Genomic DNA, 19,329 nt, shown 5'->3' with positions numbered 1-19,329 from the left:
TGCTTTTATGTGCTTGGCCCTTAAGGTTGTACTGTTTACTCTTAATTTACTTTTGAGAGGGAAAGGTGAATTCCTCACTGTTGTTAAGCTGTTATTTTTCATTTCCCAAAAGAATACAAAAAGATGATTTAAAGCAAAGGTGACTAAAAGTAAAATATGATTTTTGGTAGAGACAGTTGGAAAGGTGTATGGCGGCATGGAGGCGCCGTGGTTAGCGCGGTCACCTCACTGCAAGAAGGTCCTGGTTTCGAGCCCCGGGGTAGTCCAACCTTGGGGGTCGTCCCAGGTCGGAGTTTGTGTGGAGTTTGCATGTTCTCCCCGTATCTGCAGGGGTTTCATCCAGGTGCTCCGGTTTCCTCCCACAGTCCAAGGACGTGTAGGTCAGGTGAATTGGCATTACTAAATTGTCCTTAGGTGTCTGTGTTTGTCTGTGTGCGTGTGTGTGTGTGTGTGTGTGTGTGTGTCGCCCGTGTGATGGCCTGGCGGCCTGTCCAGGGTGTCTCCCCGCCTGCCGCCCAATGACTGCTGGGACAGGCTCCAGCATCCCCGCGACCCTGAGAGCAGGATAAGCGGTTTGGATAATGGATGGACAGTTGGAAAGGAGGATGGTTGCAAACTCTTCTTGGCATGTGACCGTATTATCTGTCGTTGCAGATAACTTTATTCTAGTCTGCCACGTTTTCAATGTTATTGTCATGGTATTAACATTATCTTTTGATTGTTTGGATCTGTTTTGGTTTAGATTGTACGTTGTGTACAGTACCGAAAAAGACTGAGGAAAAATCGTCTCTCCAAGGAACAACTGAAGCGTATTCCAATCCACAGGTTTAGTAAAGGTAACAAAAATGGTGGGGACTAAAGAACCATTCTCACTGAGCGTTGCCATTCGTGAATTAGATTGGTTATTTTACTATGTTTATTAGCTTCTTGCAAAATAAGAGCAGTTGAAAAATTTAAACTTGTAAACAGATTGAAATTTGTCACATCCCTTGATGGAATTAAAGTAGTACCAACTTATGCAATTGCAAAGCCCCTTGCAATAGATTTAAGATGGACATTAGAACATATCTGGGGATAACAAATCTGGCCCCCCCCCCGCTTTTTTTCTCCCCAGTTGTACTTGACCAATTACCCCACTCTTCCAAGCCATCCTGGTCGCTGCTCCACCTCCACGGCCGATCCGGGGAGGGCTGCAGACTACCACATGCTTCCTCCGATACATGTGGAGTCGCCAGCCGCTTCTTTTCACCTAAAAGTGAGGAATTTCACCAGGGAGACGTAGCGTGTGGGAGGATCACGCTATTTCCCCCCGCCCGAACAGGCGCCCCGACCGACCAGAGGAGGCGCTAGTGCAGCGACCAAGACACATACCCACCATCCGGCTTCCCACCCAATGACACGGCCAATTGTGTCTGTAGGGATGCCCGACCAAGCCGGAGGTAACACGGGGATTCGAACCGGTGATCCCCGTGTTGGTAGGCAATAGATTCAATTGTGTCTGTAGGGATGCCTGGCCAAGCCGGAGGTAACACGGGGATTTAAACCGGTGATCCTCATGATGGTAGGCAACGGAATAGACTGCCATGCCACCTGGGATGCCCATCATCATCGTCATCATCATTATTATTATTATTTAGGGCTATTACCAGATAACTAAGCCCAGATTCGTTTTTCTGGGTTCTTGGATTACTTTGACTAAGGGGAAAGGGGTTACTGGTGTAAACTGTTCTGCAGTTAAATTAAAAAAAATCAAACACACTTCGAGACTGTTATTCTCAGGAATTTTGAAAGACAAAAACTGTATATGTCAAGTTATCTGGTTTTCCCCTCTTTTGTTAGTTTGCTTGACTTTTATCTCATGAATGTTGTGTGCTTAAAATTCATGACTGACTTCCCTATTGTTTATGTTTCATGCTTAAAATTCATGACTAACTTCCCTATTGTTTATGTTTTGTGCTTAAACTTCATGACTGACTTCCCTATTGCCACAAACAAGAAAAAAACAAAAACAAAACAAATCCACTAACCTTTGGTGTCACACTGACGCACAGCTGCCCAGAGAATTGGCCTGTACATTTATTTTAATTGATAAGAAACGTGACAGACAGTACTTGGTAAAACTACCCAATGCCTTTTCAACAACGTATGTTGTGAGTGAATAAGCCAAAACATCCATACCTATTCACTGATGTGTCATTCACATACATCCACCACTGCCACCACAAAACAGACACACCCACAGCTGGAATAATGTGCATGCCACCTACTGTACACATCTACTGTACACCATATATCATGATGTACAGTAGATGTCCAAATAAGGGCTATTCTTACCTAATGTAACTGCTCTCGTATTGGGAATGGTGGTTAACACGAACCAGAAGAACATTATGCTCAGGCTAGTCCCTAAAGCTAGGAATTAGTCGACAGGAAACAGCTGTAACTGTCCTCAGGTCATCAGTTGCTGGCTAGGCAGCTTGACTGCATTACAGATTTGCATTGTTTGCCACACTCCTAATTTTGGAGAGTTGTTACACTCAGTTGGACTCAATGTAAACTAGAATATTGACAGATGTTTTGTAAAAAATTATAATTATCTTTTAAATATGACTGTTAAATTGGTAAATTACTCCTCTTTCAGGCGATGACTATGATGTATGTGCAATCTGTCTGGATGAGTATGAAGAAGGAGACAAGCTGCGAGTCTTACCTTGTTCACATGGTAATTAGACAAGTTGATATTTGTTGCATGATAGCATAATGAAATGTACATATTAAAAGTCATGACACATGTATCTTATTTTGTTGTGATCAAGTTCTGTTCTAAAATTCTTGCAAATCGTTTTCTTTTTCCTTCAGCCTACCACTGCAAGTGTGTAGACCCCTGGCTTACAAAAACAAAGAAGACGTGCCCTGTGTGCAAACAACGTGTCACCCAACACAACCCCGAGCACTCAGAATCAGAGTCTGAAGAGGAGGCCAGAGAACATGGAGAGAATGAAGGGACAGTGGGTGAAGCTGATTCAGAACGCACTCCTCTGCTTCGCCACACCGGCACAGGATCACCCTCCGATAGCTCAGGAGCCTACGCTGCTACTACCACCATCACTACAGTAACCAATGCCCAGTGCCTAGCTTACCCGGCCCACTGCAACTCACCCATCCTTGACTATGAAGGCTACTGTTCCCCCCAGGAGGACACAGACTCAGAAAGTGATGAGACTGGGGAGGACACCAACCCCACTGATGACACTGCTCAGCTTATTGGTAGGGGTGGAGTGGCGGTCTGAGGGAAAATTACCTTGCTGGGTTCACCATAGTAAATCTTTTAGTCTATGGAGTTAAACTACAGTTTTAAGGTCGTGTATACAAGGTTATTCAATTATCTCGGCTCTAGGCATTTTAGTACTCTGGCCACTTTGGTTGATTGTGACAGAAATGTTGACACAACAATGGCAGGAGACCTTGTTTGTATCAAAATGGATATCGGTTACTGACTCAAGCCGAATCAAAAATCTAAATTGCCCCAACACCGCTCACATGCACAAACCTGCTCACCGATTTTGGTTTAATGTATGTAGGGATCAGTGATGGCTGGTGCTAACAATTTTTGGGGAGGCGCAATTTACCATGGTGCAGCACACCTGACAGCTGCTTTAATGTCCACACAGTCACAGAGTTATTAAGGACAATGTAGCCTATAGATTTAAATGTAGCCTATAGATTTGCTACATTGTCCTTAACCACTGCAAGTGTATAGACCCCTGGCTTACAAAAACAAAGAAGACTTGCCTTGTGTGCAAACAACGTGTCACCCAACACAACCCCGAGCACTCAAGAGTCAGAGTCTGAAGAGGAGGCCAGAGAACATGGAGAGGATTAACGGACAGTGGGTGAAGAATATTGACAGAGTTATTGAGGACAATGTAGCCTATAGATTTACTTCATTGTCCCTCTTATTAATAACTCTGTGACTGTGTGGCCATTAAAGCAGTTGTCAGGTGTGCCGCACCAAGGTAAATTGCATCCCCTCAAAAAAATGGTTAGCACCAGTCCCCACTAGTAGGAATTCCTATTCTTTCCCCACCTGACCTAATCACTTGTGACACAACATTTACATAACAGTGTGACACAAGTTGACCATTACCAGACATGAAAGATCAGATGACTTAAGCACGTTTGCCTAATAAATCTTTGGGGTAGTGAACAAATCAGAAAGATGTTCACTCAGGTTTCTAAGGAAAACTTCAAAGGTCACGTCCTTGAGTATATCTTTTGAGTCTCTATGTATGTTCAATGACAGATTGGTCTAGTTCCAGACCTGGTGTTTTCATAATTGTCATAATTGGACTGTTTAATATTTGGCAGATCTTTTTATTTTTCTGATTCAGTTTATTAATAGGAACATCCTGGTGATGAGGAAATGTTTCTGTATGATTTTTTTTAATCCTTTAATCTCTTTTTTTTAAACTTGTATTAAAACTGCATTTTGGTTTTTTGAGATGTCAGTATTCTCTAATGTATAATAGTACAGTAAATGATAGTATCATTTAACAAAGACATACATGCTTTTGCTGCTTCTTTTACTTTTGTCTTTCATTGATTGTACTATATGGTCAGTCTCAAAATTTATTTTTCGCTTTATCCAATTTGTCGAGTTGAAGGAATATGAGTATATCAGAGATCAGTTGATATGTTAGGTAATAAAATCACAAGACATAAAGGCTTTGATGTAATAGGAGTAGTCACTTACGATTTTCTGCTCCTTATATTATCATGTGGCTCTAAACACTCCATAGGTATTTTCCTGTTTCATATAGAAGATACTCAATCCCATAAGAAATTATTTTAGAAAAAAATTATATGCCTCACACTTGTGAACATAGCTGTTTGGGAAAAAAACAAAAACAAAACAGTTATTCTTGTTTCTTTGTTGCATAGATGTTTTATAGATTAGGAACTTTTGATCGTGTACAATGTTTTAGTTATGGGCCCTTCTGTTTTTCATATTAAAGAAAATGATACCGTTAGTTCTTAGCGTAACCTTAATGCTTTGTGATACCAATTTGGATAGCATGTGTTTGGGCAAGCTAACTGGCTTTAAAGCAAGGTGTTTTTTATATGTACATGTACCATTGCTCCAAATAAACACACCCTCTACACCCTACTGAGCCTTCTGTAAATGACTTTAACCTCCATCTATACAAAACCTCTTTTACAGAATATTCCCAAAACAATTATACAATATTCTCCTGAAGTACTGCTGTTCACACATCTACAGGCCAGTGGCCACTTTTTCAAGGATGAGGATGTGCGCATCCTTGATAGAGAGGAACGATGGGGAATGAGGCGTCATTTGAATGGGGAGTCAAAGAGGCCATCTATGAGAAGGAGGAAAGACCATCCCCGAACTGGGGGTGGGGGGCACAAGAGGACGTGTCGCCACCATACAATCAGAATCAGAATACTTTATTCATTCCCGAGGGCAAATTGGGCTCTATTACAGACACTCACGCTCTAGTAACTAAAAACTAACAAGATAAAAAAATAGAAACAAATAGAAACAAGAAAAACAGAAACAAATAGAAATAAAAGATAAAGTAATAGAAATAAGAGCAAAATATATCAACAGACACGGTGCACGTAAAACCCTATATCTACTGCACTACCATAGCACAAAACTAGCAGCACAAACAAAACCCGAGAGGGCCATTACCTGGCCATTAACAGACTGAGTGTCTGACAGTGTGAGACAGAGAAGAGTTGTAAAGTTTGATGGCCACAGGCAGGAATGACCTCCTGTAACACTCTGTGGTGCTTTTCGGTAGAATGAGTCTATTACTAAAAGTACTCCTGTGCCCAACCAGCACGTCATGGACAATGTCTCCCACCCACTGGTGGGAGACACTGTCCATGACGACATAATTTCAACAGCGTCCTCCTCTCAGAAACCACCGCCTCTCAGAAACCGTCGCCAGTCCCCCACAACGTCACCGGCCTTGCGGATCAGTTTACTGTTTGCATCTGCCACCCTCAACCTGCTGCCCCAACACACAACAGCAAACAAGAGTGCACTGGCCACTACAGACTCACACAACATCTTAACAACCGACCGGTGGGATGGGCGGCCCCGGGAAAGAGATCTATGGCGCAATCATAGGGACGGTGAGGGGGGAGGGAAAGTGCACTGTCCTTACTAAATACAGGGGCTAAATCGTGATAAATGGGAGGAACACCAGTGAGATCCGTGGGAGGAGGCACGGGTCTGGGGCCGCTGGACGGGGAGTGGGCGGAGCGAAGGCAGTTGGCATGACACGCAACGCTCCAACCCAAAATCCGCCCAGTAGACCAAGAGATGTAGGGATCGTGCCATTCCAACCACAGTCTTCCTAACACCAGGGGCGCGCAAAACCAAAAAACGCATAGCTTCCACGTGATTATCCGAAAGAGTGAGGGTGAGGGAAGCAGTGCTGTGTGTGATCTTACCAAGTCAACGGCCATCTAGGGCTTGGGCTGTGAGGGGTGTGTCTAGGGGGACGAGTGGAATGCCGGCCTGCCGGGCCAGCGAGATGTCCATCAAACACTTGTCCGCCCCCGAATCCAGGAGTGCACCAATAGAGAGTGAGTCGTTACCCCAGGTGAGAGTGACAGGGAAAAGCTGGTTGTGCTCCTTCTTGGGCTGGGGCTGAGGAAGGGTCGTCAGGCTCACTAGGACACCCCTCGCGGTCCCGAACGATGAGATCTTTGACGGGCTCGCTCAGCCCCCCCCTGTACGCGCTCTTGAGCGCAGTGTCATCCCACCCACTGTCTACCGGGAGTATCCTCACCTCCAAGGAATAATCTGCCACCGAGCTGGCTCCCTGCTGGATGGAATGGAGGCGGCCGGCAGCATCCTGCCCGTCAGCTGGGTGGTCGAACACCAGATTGAACTCGCGGCGGAAGGCACCGTAGTCCGAGGCGAGCCGCTCGGTATGGCCAACCGCCGCTATGGCCCAGCTGAGGGCTTTGCCGGTGAGGAGGGACATAAACAAGGGCTACCTTGGTCTCTCCTGTCCTATACCTGGCTGGCTGGTGTTTGAACAGGAGCTCTCACACTGACCAAGGAAACCCCTGCACAGCTCGAACTCCCCACCGAAGGCCTTGGGGCAGGGAAGGTTAGGCTCGCACCGGGGGTCCAGTGGCGGAGCTGGGGGCAGAGACCGGGGCAAGAGCAGAGTGGTCGCTCATCCTAGAGACCGCTTCTGAGAGTGCAGCGATCTGCGCGGAGAGGGCGTCTAACACGCTCGTCGCGGCCTGGGAGCCGGACTGAAGATCGCTGATCTCTCCGGTGACATGGGTGAAGGCAGTAGTAAGCTCTGAGTGGAGAGAGGCAAGTTGGCAGCTGTGACTTCTTACTACTGCCTCTAAGGGGACGGGGCTCTGGGGCGTCACAGGGACCGTCTTGCTCCTTGGGTTTGCCTGGGTCCATAATTGCTTCGACGTTCTGTTATGCTCGCGCACCAGAACCTCACCCGTGTGGCGAAACCCAAGGCAGACAGACACAGGATGACTTCAAAATCCAAAAGGTGGTTTTATTGTGGGAGGGGAATGTATGTTGCGAAAAACGTTCTGTTAGTGGGATCTGTGAATAAACTATGTGTGGTGTCCCGTGGTTTGCGTGTATAACTATGTGTGAGTGTTTTTAGCCTATGCGTGGTGCGGTATGTAAATGAACAGGAGGTGTTGAAATAATGTGCGTGCACCTGGCAAGAAAGTCCAGTCCGTGATCACGGACTGGACTATGTGTTTGGTCCTGGAGTGGTTCACAGGGTTCTTTGCGATTGCCTTGGCTCCTTGGTTGTCTTCCAGGATCACTGCGGACACAGACTCCACTCCGAGATCACTAAGTAATAGTCTCAGCCAGATTCCTTCCTGAGCGGCTTGACTGAGTGCCATGTACTCGGCTTCTGCTGTTGAAAGTGCAACTGTTGGTTGTTTCTTGCTGAGCCAGCTCACCGCTCCTCCACTCAGTAGAAAGATGTTGCCTGTTGTTGAGCGGCAATCATCCTGATCTCCAGCCCAATCTGCATCTGAGAATCCAATCAAAGCTCCAGAGGCTGACTGCTCATACTTGAGAGCAAAGTTCACTGTCCCTTTCAAGTAACGAAGTATCCTCTTCACAGCAGTCAGATGTGAAAGCATCAGGATTTGCGTTGAACTTTGACACAGCACTCACTGCTTGAGCTCTGTCTGGTCTTGCAACCATGGCAGCATACAGCAGACTTCCTACCATTGACTGATAGGCATGTTGGTCCACTGGCTTACTGACACCATCACTCTTCCTCAAATTGACGTTGGCATCAGCAGGAGTTGCTACAGGATTTGCATTGTCCATTCCATATTTCTGAAGTATGGCTTCAATGTATTGCTTCTGATAAAGAATGACACAGTTCTTTTCTTTATCTTGAATCACAGAGATGCCCAGTATATAGGACAGCTCACCCATGTCCTTCATCTTGTAGCGCTCCTTGAGAGCCACTTTTAGCCCGTTCATGCTTTCAGTTGACTCTGTTATCAGGATGAGATCATCAACATAAACCGCAAGTATCTCAAGCTCTTGTCTTAATCTCACAAACACACAGGGGTCTGATGTGCTCTGTTTGAATCCAGTTTTCATCATGAACTCTGTGAAGGCCTTGCTCCAGCAGCGAGGAGACTGCTTCAGTCCATAGATTGATTTTTTTAGTTTACACACCAGGTGCTCCTGTCCTGGTTTTATGTAGCCCTCTGGTTGCTGCATGTAGATTTCCTCTTCCAGGTCTCCATTAAGGAATGCATTTATGACATCCATCTGGTGTACATGTAGATTGTTTTGAATAGCAAAGGACAGTAATGTACGAACAGAGCTGAAGCGTACAACTGGTGAAAAGGTTTCATCGTAGTCAGCACCATACAACTGAGAGTAGCCCTTGGCAACAAGCCTACACTTGTATCGTTCCACTCTTCCATCACTATGATGCTTGACTCTGAAAACCCATCTCGATCCTACTGCTTTTCTTTCTTTCTCTTGGTAAATCCACCAAGTCCCAAGTCTCATTTTCCAGCAGCGACTCATATTCCAAGTCAGCCGCCTCCTGCCATTCTTTTACATTAGGACTCTCCAATGCTTCTTTTAGTGTGATTGGCTCTGTCACACGACACATATTGGCATGATGATCAACAGTCATTATATCAGCGAACTCGTCATATCCATATCTCCTTGGCGCATTTCTGGTTCTGCCGCTTGTTCTGACAGTGCTGCTATCAGCAGTGACGGCATCATCTTGTGTTTCACTGTCATCTGTTTCCATGTTTATCTCGGTTCTCTGAACAGGGTACTTTCACTTCCTGCTGCCAGTCGAAGTTTGATTCATCAAAGATTACATCACAACGGATTAGAATCCTCCTCTTCTCTTCATCGTACAGGCGATAGCCCTTGGCATTGTTTGCATATCCCACAAAACGAAGCTTTATAGCCTTTTTGTCCAGTTTCCGTCTCTCTTCATCTGGGACATGTGCATAATCAATACAGCCAAACACCTTCATGTGACTCATGTTAGGTTTCTTTCCACACCATCTCTCATAGGGTGTCTCTTCCTTCAGAACAGCTGTGGGCAGCCTGTTCTGTATGTAAGCTGCTGTGGCTATAGCCTCTGCCCATAACATCTTCGGCAACTTTGCATGAGACAGCATGCTTCTAGCTGCTTCGACCAACGTCCTATTTTTTCTTTCTGCAACGCCATTTTGCTGTGGTGAGGTACAGTCATTTCATGGTGGATGCCTTGAGCCTTCAAATATTCTTGAAACTCCTTTGAGGTGTACTCACCACCATTGTCAGTTCTCAGCCTTGCAACGTTCAGGCCACACTCATTTGAGAATGTTCTCTCAAATTCCTTGAACTTGTCTAGTACCTCATTCTTCTGTTTCATGAAGTATACCTTGCAGCATCTTGAATAGTCATCAATGAAAGTCAGAAAGTATTTTGCTCCACTTATCGACTCAGTCTGCATGGGACCACAGATATCACTATGAATTAGCTGCATCTTGCGTTTGGAACAGATTCCTCCAATCGACTTGAATGGCTTTTTGGCCAACTTGCCTTCCACACATCCTTCACAAAAAGGAATCTCTTTCTCTGCGGAGAAGTCCACTCCATTTACCAGATTTTTTAGCTCCTTCAGCTTGGTAGTGTGACCAAGGCACTGGTGCCACAGGCTGGCAGCTACTGATGCACTGTGACAGATAGATTCACTTCCTTCAATGTCTAGCTGATACAGTCCAACAACTCTTTGTGTTCCATCTTTTCCACGTAGGTAGCAGCGAGCCTTTTTGAACTGCACTGTATTCCCTTTTTTGGTAGCAGCTCCCACTGAGAAAAAATTCCCAGACAGCTTTGGAACATACAGTACATCATACATTGTGGCATTTTTTACATCACTTGATTTGAAAGTCATTTTCATGTTGACATTTCCAATTCATAGAGCGTCAACCACCCTGCCGTCACCTAGTTTCACCGACTGTGCTTTTGAGAATTGCTGATATTCTTGGAGAATTTCTTTATCACAAGTCATGTGCTTTGATGTTCCAGAATCAATGATCCATTCAACCTGTCTTGGTCTGTCAGTGCTAGCCTCTGTGACTACAAAAACACTTTCAGAAGAATCTTCCTCATCCTCACAGGTCATGTTTTTGGCCTTGTGAATTTTCTTTTTTGTTTTATTTTTCAAGCTTGGACAGTCCCGCTTTATGTGACCTTCTTTCCCACATTTATAACATCTCCACGTGCTTTTGTCTGCTGCTCCCACTGACTTGGAGCTATCCTGCACATTTCCTCTAAATTGTGATGACATGGCTGATGCACCACCTGACGTAGCAACACGTGAATCATTAGCATTCACTCGCTTTTGCTCTTCATTTATTAATGCTTGCTGAACAAACTTCAGTGTCAGGTTGTCAATCTTTGTTTCTAGTGCAGTGACAATCGTAGCATAGCTTGGTGGCAAACTGCCCAACAGTGTTACAATTTGATCTTCCTCTTCAATCACAGATCCTATTGCTGCTAGCTGATCAGTTAGCTCCTTCATTTGTTTCAAATGATCAGTTAAGGCATCTCCTTCCTTCATTTCACATCGGAAATATCTTTTCTTCAGGAACAGTTTATTTGCCAAAGTATCTCTCTCAAAATGGGCTTTCAGCGTGGTCCACGCCTCTTTGGGAGTCTGGCAGCTCGTTACCAGATACAACTGGAGTGTACTTACATTCAGCACCAACATAGACAATGCTTTCTCTCTCCTAGTGAACTCAGCTTGTGCTGCTGCATTAGCATCTGCAGCTAGGGTTTCAGTCTCCATTAACATACCCCATAGTCCTTTAGCCTTTAGCAAGTGTTCCATCTGAAATTTCCATGTTGCCCAGTTCTCTGGTCCGTTCAGCCTGTCATAAACAGCTTATCCTCCATTGTGAATTCCCACCATACTGTTTACTCCACACAACCGTGTACAACAGCTTTCAGCGTGTCTAAAAACGCACAGAAACTTGAAATGGGTTTCTCACCAAAAAACACATGGGAGAAAAACCTTTTTTAAGGCTCTGCGTGTTTGCAGACATGTACTACAGGTATTTTTAACTGTAACGTTTTTAATGAAATCATGTGTCTAATGAGGAGAAAATGCGTTTAAAGCATTAAAAAGGATTCACTGTGTCTGGCATTGGACCTAGCTACCAAACAAGGTAAACAAGCCATTTTCCCATGTCAAGACACTCATTTTCTGTGAGAAAATGCATTTAAAAGGAGGGATTTCATCAGAAACGCTAAAAATACATATTGTACGTGTTTGAAAACGCACAGAACCTTGACATAGAAGGTTTCTCACCAAAAAAAACACATGGGTGAAAACCGTATTTTAAGGCTCTGAGTGTTTGCAGACATGTTCAACAGGTATGTTTAAACTATAACGTTTTTAATGAAATCATGTTTCTTTGGAGTAGAAAATGCGTTTGAAGCAATAAAATGGATTCACTGTGTCTGGCATTGGACCACGCTACCAACAACCTAAACAATGATCAGAACTGGAGAAATTACACATAGACATTGGGTGAAAACACAGAACTCTTAAGGATGTGTTGCAGACTTGTTGAATAGATTCATTTTTCTTGTTTTGTTTGTTTTTGATGAAATTGTGCGTTTCTTGTAGAGAAAAGGCGTTTAACGCGATAAAAAGGTTTAGTGCTTTATGCGATATAGGCTAGGTTACCAAAAGTAAAAATGTGAACTGAATAAGGCCGGGAGTCGTTTTTATTGTTTAAAACACGATTTCTCGACCAGAATATGCTTTTTCAAAAAAGCCATTTTCCTAAGTCGAGAGACTCATTTTCTTTGAGAAAATGCATTTAAAGGAGGGATTTCATCAGGAACGCTAAAAATACATATTGTACGTGTCTGAAAACGCACAGAACCTTGAAATAGAAGGTTTCTCACCAAAAAACACATGGGTGAAAACCCTATTTTAAGGCTCTGAGTGTTTGCAGACATGTACATGTAACCAGGTTAAAATTAATGTTTTTATTTTATTTTGTTTGAGTATGAAATATCACCAAATCCTGTCTGTGTGCTGTTATTTGTGTTTACTACATTTTATTTTATGTCATTATATACTTTTATGTATGTTTTATAACGACCGTCATATACTTGTACTGTCGCTTTAAGAGAGAGGTCTTGTGGGTACACGGAAGAGGGAACGCGGGAGAGGCCATTTTTGTTGTGTGGGAGGAGTCTCAAGCAGCGATCGAGCCGAGCCACGCGTGTTCCTACCGTAGCACAGGTTTGCTGATTGAGGAGAACGTAACCTTGAGTATCCCTGTAAGAAGATACTGCAAGCTGTGGGATAAAATACTCGTTTATCCTTTCTTACATCGGAGTCCCGTGGACGGTTTCTCCTTCTAACGCACACGAGTGAAGTCCGGGCAGTGGTTGAGCTTCAACCCCCACGTCCGTAAGAAACATCGCTCCCGCTGGAGGACTGGACGTTTGTCGAAGGGTTTGAAACCAAAATAAATGGCAAGGTGGGCCAAATAGAGTCCCGTGTGCCCCCCCTCCTTCCTTGATCATGATGATGATGATGATGATGATGAGAGACTGAGGGACCCCCACAACACCTGGGGCCCCACCCAAAATAGAACACAACGCAGAGCTAATGATGAGAGTGACGGGCGTGCAGCAGGCTGACCAGCATAGAACACCATAGAACTGCCCCCGTTACATACAACAGGTATGTTTAAACTATAACATCTTTGATGAAATCATGTTTCTGTCGAGGAGAAATTGCGTTTGAAGCAATAAAAAGGATTTACTTTGTCTGCCATTGGACCAAGCCACCAACAACCTAAACAAGCCATTTTTCTATGTCTAGAGACTCATTTTCTTTGAGAAAATACATTTGAAAGGAGAGATTTCATCAGAAATGCTAAAAATATATATTGTACGTGTCTGAAAACGCACAGAACCTTGAAATAGAAGGTTTCTCACCAAAAAACACATGGGTGAAAACCCTATTTTAAGGCTCTGAGTGTTTGCAGACATGTACAACAGGTATGTTTAAACTTTAACATCATTGATGAAATCATGTTTCTGTCGAGGGGAAATTGCGTTTGTAGCAATAAAAAGGATTTACTTTGTCTGCCATTGGACCAAGCTAACAACAACCTAAACAATGATCAGAACTGGAGAAATTACACATTGACATTGGGTGAAATCATGTAACTCTTAAGGATGTGTTGTAGAGTTGTTGAATAGATTGATGTTTCTTGTTTTGTTTGTTTTTGATGAAATTGTGCTTTTCTTGTCGAGAAAAGGCGTTTAACGCGATAAAAAGGTTTAGTGCCTTTATGCGGTATAGGCTAGGTTACCTAAAGTAAAAATGTGAACTAAATAAGGCCGGGACTCGTTTTTATTGTTTAAAACACGATTTCTCGACAAGAATATGCTTTTTCAAAAAAGCCATTTTCCCATGGCGAGAGACTAATTTTCTGTTAGAAAGTGCATTAAAAGGAGGGATTTCATCAGAAACGCTAAAAATACATAATGTACGTGTCTAAAAACGCACAGAAACTTTAAATGGGTTTCTCACCAAAAAACACATGGGTGAAAACCTTATTTTAAGGATCTGCGTGTTTGCAGACATGTACAACAGGTAATGTTTAAACTATAAGGTTTTTAATAAACTCATGTTTCTCTGGAGTAGAAAATGCGTTTAAAGCAATAAAAAGGATTCACTGTGTCTGGCATTGGACCAAGCTACCAACAACCTAAACAAGCCATTTTCCTATGTGTAGAGACTCATTTTCTGTGAGAAAATGTATTAAAAGGAGGGATTTCATCAGAAACACTAAAAATACATATTGTACTTGTCTGAAAACGCACAGAACCTTGAAATAGAAGGTTTCTCACCAAAAAACACATTGGTGAAAACCCTATTTTAAGGCTCTGAGTGTTTGCACACATGTACAACAGGCATGTTTAAACTGTAACATCTTTGATGAAATCATGTTTCTCTCGAGGAGAAAACGCGTTTAAAGCCATAAAAAGATTTCACTGTGTTTTGGCATTGGACCAAGCTACCAACAACCTAAACAATGATCAGAACTGCTGAAATTACACATTGACATTGGGTGAAAACACGGAACTCTTAAGGATGTGTTGCAGACTTGTTGAATAGATTCATTTTTCTTGTTTTGTTTGTTTTTGATGAAATTGTGCTTTTGTTGTCGAGAAAAGGCGTTTAACGCGATAAAAAGGTTTAGTGCGTTATGAATACGGACTAGGTTACCAAAAGTAAATATGTGAACTAAATATGGCCGGGAGTCGTTTTTATTGTTTAAAACACGATTTCTCGACCAGAATATGCTTTTTCAAAAAAGCCGTTTTCCCATGGCGAGAGACTAATTTTCTGTGAGAAAATGCATTAAAAGGAGGGATTTATTCAGAAACACTAAAAATACATATTGTACTTGTCTGAAAACGCACAGAACCTTGAAATAGGTTTCTCACCAAAAAACACATTGGTGAAAACCCTATTTTAAGGCTCTGAGTGTTTGCACACATGTACAACAGGCATATTTAAACTATAACGTTTTTAGTGAAATCATGTTTCTCTCGAGGAGAAAACGCGTTTAAAGCCATAAAAAGATTTCACTGTGTTTTCGCATTGGACCAAGCTACCAACAAGCTAAACAATGATCAGAACTGCTGAAATTACACATTGACATTGCGTGAAATCATGTAACTCTTAAGGATGTGTTGCAGACTTGTTGAATAGATTCATTTTTCTTGTTTTGTTTGTTTTTGATGAAATTGTGCTTTTGGTGTCAAGAAAAGGCGTTTAACGCGATAAAAAGGTTTAGTGCGTTATGAATACGGGCTAGCTTACCAAAAGTAAAAATGTGAACTAAATAAGGCCGGGAGTCGTTTTTATTGTTTAAAAAACGATTTCTCGACCAGAATATGCTTTTTCAAAAAAGCCATTTTCCCATGGCGAGAGACTCATTTTCTGTGAGAAAATGCATTAAAAGGAGGGATTTATTCAGAAACACTAAAAATATATATTGTACTTGTCTGAAAACGCACAGGACCTTGAAATAGAAGGTTTCTCACCAAAAAACACATTGGTGAAAACCCTATTTTAAGGCTCTGAGTGTTTGCACACATGTACAACAGGCATGTTTAAACTATTACGTTTTTAATGAAATCATGTTTCTCTCGAGGAGAAAACGCGTTTAAAGCCGTAAAAAGATTTCACTGTGTTTTGGCATTGGACCAAGCTACCAACAACCTAAACAATGATCAGAACTGGAGAAATTACACATTGACATTGGGTGAAATCATGTAACTCTTAAGGACGTGTTGCAGACTTGTTGAATAGATTCATTTTTCTTGTTTTGTTTGTTTTTGATGAAATTGTGCTTTTGTTGTCGAGAAAAGGCGTTTAACGCGATAAAAAGGTTTAGTGCGTTATGAATACGGGCTAGCTTACCAAAAGTAAAAATGTGAACTAAATATGGTCGGGAGTCGTTTTTATTGTTTAAAACACGATTTCTCGACCAGAATATGCTTTTTCAAAAAAGCCGTTTTCCCATGGCGAGAGACTCATTTTCTGTGAGAAAATGCATTTAAAGGAGGGATTTCATCAGAAACACTAAAAATACATATTGTACTTGTCTGAAAACGCATAGAACCTTGAAATAGGTTTCTCACCAAAAAACACATTGGTGAAAACCCTATTTTAAGGCTCTGAGTGTTTGCACACATGTACAACAGGCATGTTTAAACTATAACGTTTTTAATGAAATCATGTTTCTCTCGAGGAGAAAACGCGTTTAAAGCCGTAAAAAGATTTCACTGTGTTTTGGCATTGGACCAAGCTACCAACAACCTAAACAATGATCAGAACTGGAGAAATTACACATTGACATTGGGTGAAATCATGTAACTCTTAAGGACGTGTTGCAGACTTGTTGAATAGATTCATTTTTCTTTTTTTGTTTGTTTTTGATGAAATTGTGCTTTTGTTGTCGAGAAAAGGCGTTTAACGCGATAAAAAGGTTTAGTGCGTTATGAATACGGGCTAGGTAACCAAAAGTAAAAATGTGAACTAAATATGGCCGGGAGTCGTTTTTATTGTTTAAAACACGATTTCTCGACCAGAATATGCTTTTTCAAAAAAGCCGTTTTCCCATGGCGAGGGACTCATTTTCTGTGAGAAAATGCATTTAAAGGAGGGATTTCATCAGAAACACTAAAGATACATATTGTACTTGTCTGAAAACGCATAGAACCTTGAAATAGGTTTCTCACCAAAAAACACATGGGTGAAAACCCTATTTGAAGGCTCTGAGTGTTTGCACACATGTACAACAGGCATGTTTAAACGATAACGTTTTTATTGAAATCATGTTTATCTCGAGGAGAAAACGCGTTTAAAGCCATAAAAAGATTTCCCTGTGTTTTGGCCTTAAACCAAGCTACCAAAAAGCTAATCAAGCCATTTTCCTATGTCCAGAGACTCATTTTCTGTGAGAAAATACATTTGAAAGTAGAGATCTCATCAGAAATGCTAAAATTACATATTGTACGTTTCTGAAAACGCACAGAACCTTGAAATAGGTTTCTCACCAAAAAACACATTGGTGAAAACCCTATTTTAAGGCTCTGAGTGTTTGCACACATGTACAACAGGCATGTTTAAACTATAACGTTTTTATTGAAATCATGTTTATCTCGAGGAGAAAACGCGTTTAAAGCCATAAAAAGATTTCACTGTGTTTTGGCATTGGACCAAGCTACCAAAAAGCTAATCAAGCCATTTTCCTATGTCCAGAGACTCATTTTCTGTGAGAAAATACATTTGAAAGGAGAGATCTCATCAGAAATGCTAAAAATACATATTGTACGTTTCTGAAAACGCACAGAACCTTGAAATAGAAGGGTTCTCACCAAAAAACACATTGGTCAAAACCCTATTTTAAGGCTCTGAGTGTTTGCACACATTTACAACAGGAATGTTTAAACTATAACGTTTTTAGTGAAATCATGTTTCTCTCGAGGAGAAAACGCGTTTAAAGCCATAAAAAGATTTCACTGTGTTTTGGCATTGGACCAAGCTACCAACAAGCTAAACAATGATCAGAACTGCTGAAATTACACATTGACATTGCGTGAAAACACGGAACTCTTAAGGTTGTGTTGCAGACTTGTTGAATAGATTAATTTTCTTGTTTTTTTTGTTTTTGATGAAATTGTGCTTTTGTTGTCGAGAAAAGGCGTTTAACGCTATAAAAAGGTTTAGTGCGTTATGAATACGGGCTAGCTTACCAAAAGTAAAAATGTGAACTAAATAAGGCCGGGAGTCGTTTTTATTGTTTAAAAAACGATTTCTCGACCAGAATATGCTTTTTCAAAAAAGCCATTTTCCCATGGCGAGAGACTCATTTTCTGTGAGAAAATGCATTAAAAGGAGGGATTTATTCAGAAACACTAAAAATATATATTGTACTTGTCTGAAAACGCACAGGACCTTGAAATAGAAGGTTTCTCACCAAAAAACACATTGGTGAAAACCCTATTTTAAGGCTCTGAGTGTTTGCACACATGTACAACAGGCATGTTTAAACTATAACGTTTTTAATGAAATCATGTTTCTCTCGAGGAGAAAACGCGTTTAAAGCCGTAAAAAGATTTCACTGTGTTTTGGCATTGGACCAAGCTACCAACAACCTAAACAATGATCAGAACTGGAGAAATTACACATTGACATTGGGTGAAATCATGTAACTCTTAAGGACGTGTTGCAGACTTGTTGAATAGATTCATTTTTCTTGTTTTGTTTGTTTTTGATGAAATTGTGCTTTTGTTGTCGAGAAAAGGCGTTTAACGCGATAAAAAGGTTTAGTGCGTTATGAATACGGGCTAGGTAACCAAAAGTAAAAATGTGAACTAAATATGGCCGGGAGTCGTTTTTATTGTTTAAAACACGATTTCTCGACCAGAATATGCTTTTTCAAAAAAGCCGTTTTCCCATGGCGAGGGACTCATTTTCTGTGAGAAAATGCATTTAAAGGAGGGATTTCATCAGAAACACTAAAGATACATATTGTACTTGTCTGAAAACGCATAGAACCTTGAAATAGGTTTCTCACCAAAAAACACATGGGTGAAAACCCTATTTGAAGGCTCTGAGTGTTTGCACACATGTACAACAGGCATGTTTAAACGATAACGTTTTTATTGAAATCATGTTTATCTCGAGGAGAAAACGCGTTTAAAGCCATAAAAAGATTTCCCTGTGTTTTGGCATTAAACCAAGCTACCAAAAAGCTAATCAAGCCATTTTCCTATGTCCAGAGACTCATTTTCTGTGAGAAAATACATTTGAAAGTAGAGATCTCATCAGAAATGCTAAAATTACATATTGTACGTTTCTGAAAACGCACAGAACCTTGAAATAGGTTTCTCACCAAAAAACACATTGGTGAAAACCCTATTTTAAGGCTCTGAGTGTTTGCACACATGTACAACAGGCATGTTTAAACTATAACGTTTTTATTGAAATCATGTTTATCTCGAGGAGAAAACGCGTTTAAAGCCATAAAAAGATTTCACTGTGTTTTGGCATTGGACCAAGCTACCAAAAAGCTAATCAAGCCATTTTCCTATGTCCAGAGACTCATTTTCTGTGAGAAAATACATTTGAAAGGAGAGATCTCATCAGAAATGCTAAAAATACATATTGTACGTTTCTGAAAACGCACAGAACCTTG

General features: G+C 41.6%; 1 protein-coding gene across 2 annotated transcripts in view; it reads left to right on the top strand.

Moving 5' to 3' along the window:
- The window catches only part of LOC130116868 (E3 ubiquitin-protein ligase RNF167-like), a 42,117-nt gene extending 38,619 nt beyond the window's left edge, over nucleotides 1–3,498 (top strand). For both annotated transcript variants that reach the window (XM_056284953.1, XM_056284954.1), the window contains exons 8-10: nucleotides 743–836; nucleotides 2,642–2,722; nucleotides 2,860–3,498. In XM_056284953.1, coding sequence (XP_056140928.1) covers nucleotides 743–836; nucleotides 2,642–2,722; nucleotides 2,860–3,290 — 606 coding nt within the window. In that variant the 3' untranslated portion in view covers nucleotides 3,291–3,498. The remainder of the gene's footprint in view (nucleotides 1–742; nucleotides 837–2,641; nucleotides 2,723–2,859) is intronic.
- The last annotated feature ends 15,831 nt before the right edge of the window (nucleotides 3,499–19,329 follow it).

The sequence above is a fragment of the Lampris incognitus genome, chromosome 8 (genome assembly GCF_029633865.1).
Source record: "Lampris incognitus isolate fLamInc1 chromosome 8, fLamInc1.hap2, whole genome shotgun sequence".
NCBI classification, from domain to species: Eukaryota; Metazoa; Chordata; class Actinopteri; order Lampriformes; family Lampridae; genus Lampris; species Lampris incognitus.
This window is presented reverse-complemented; position numbering and strand designations above follow the sequence as displayed.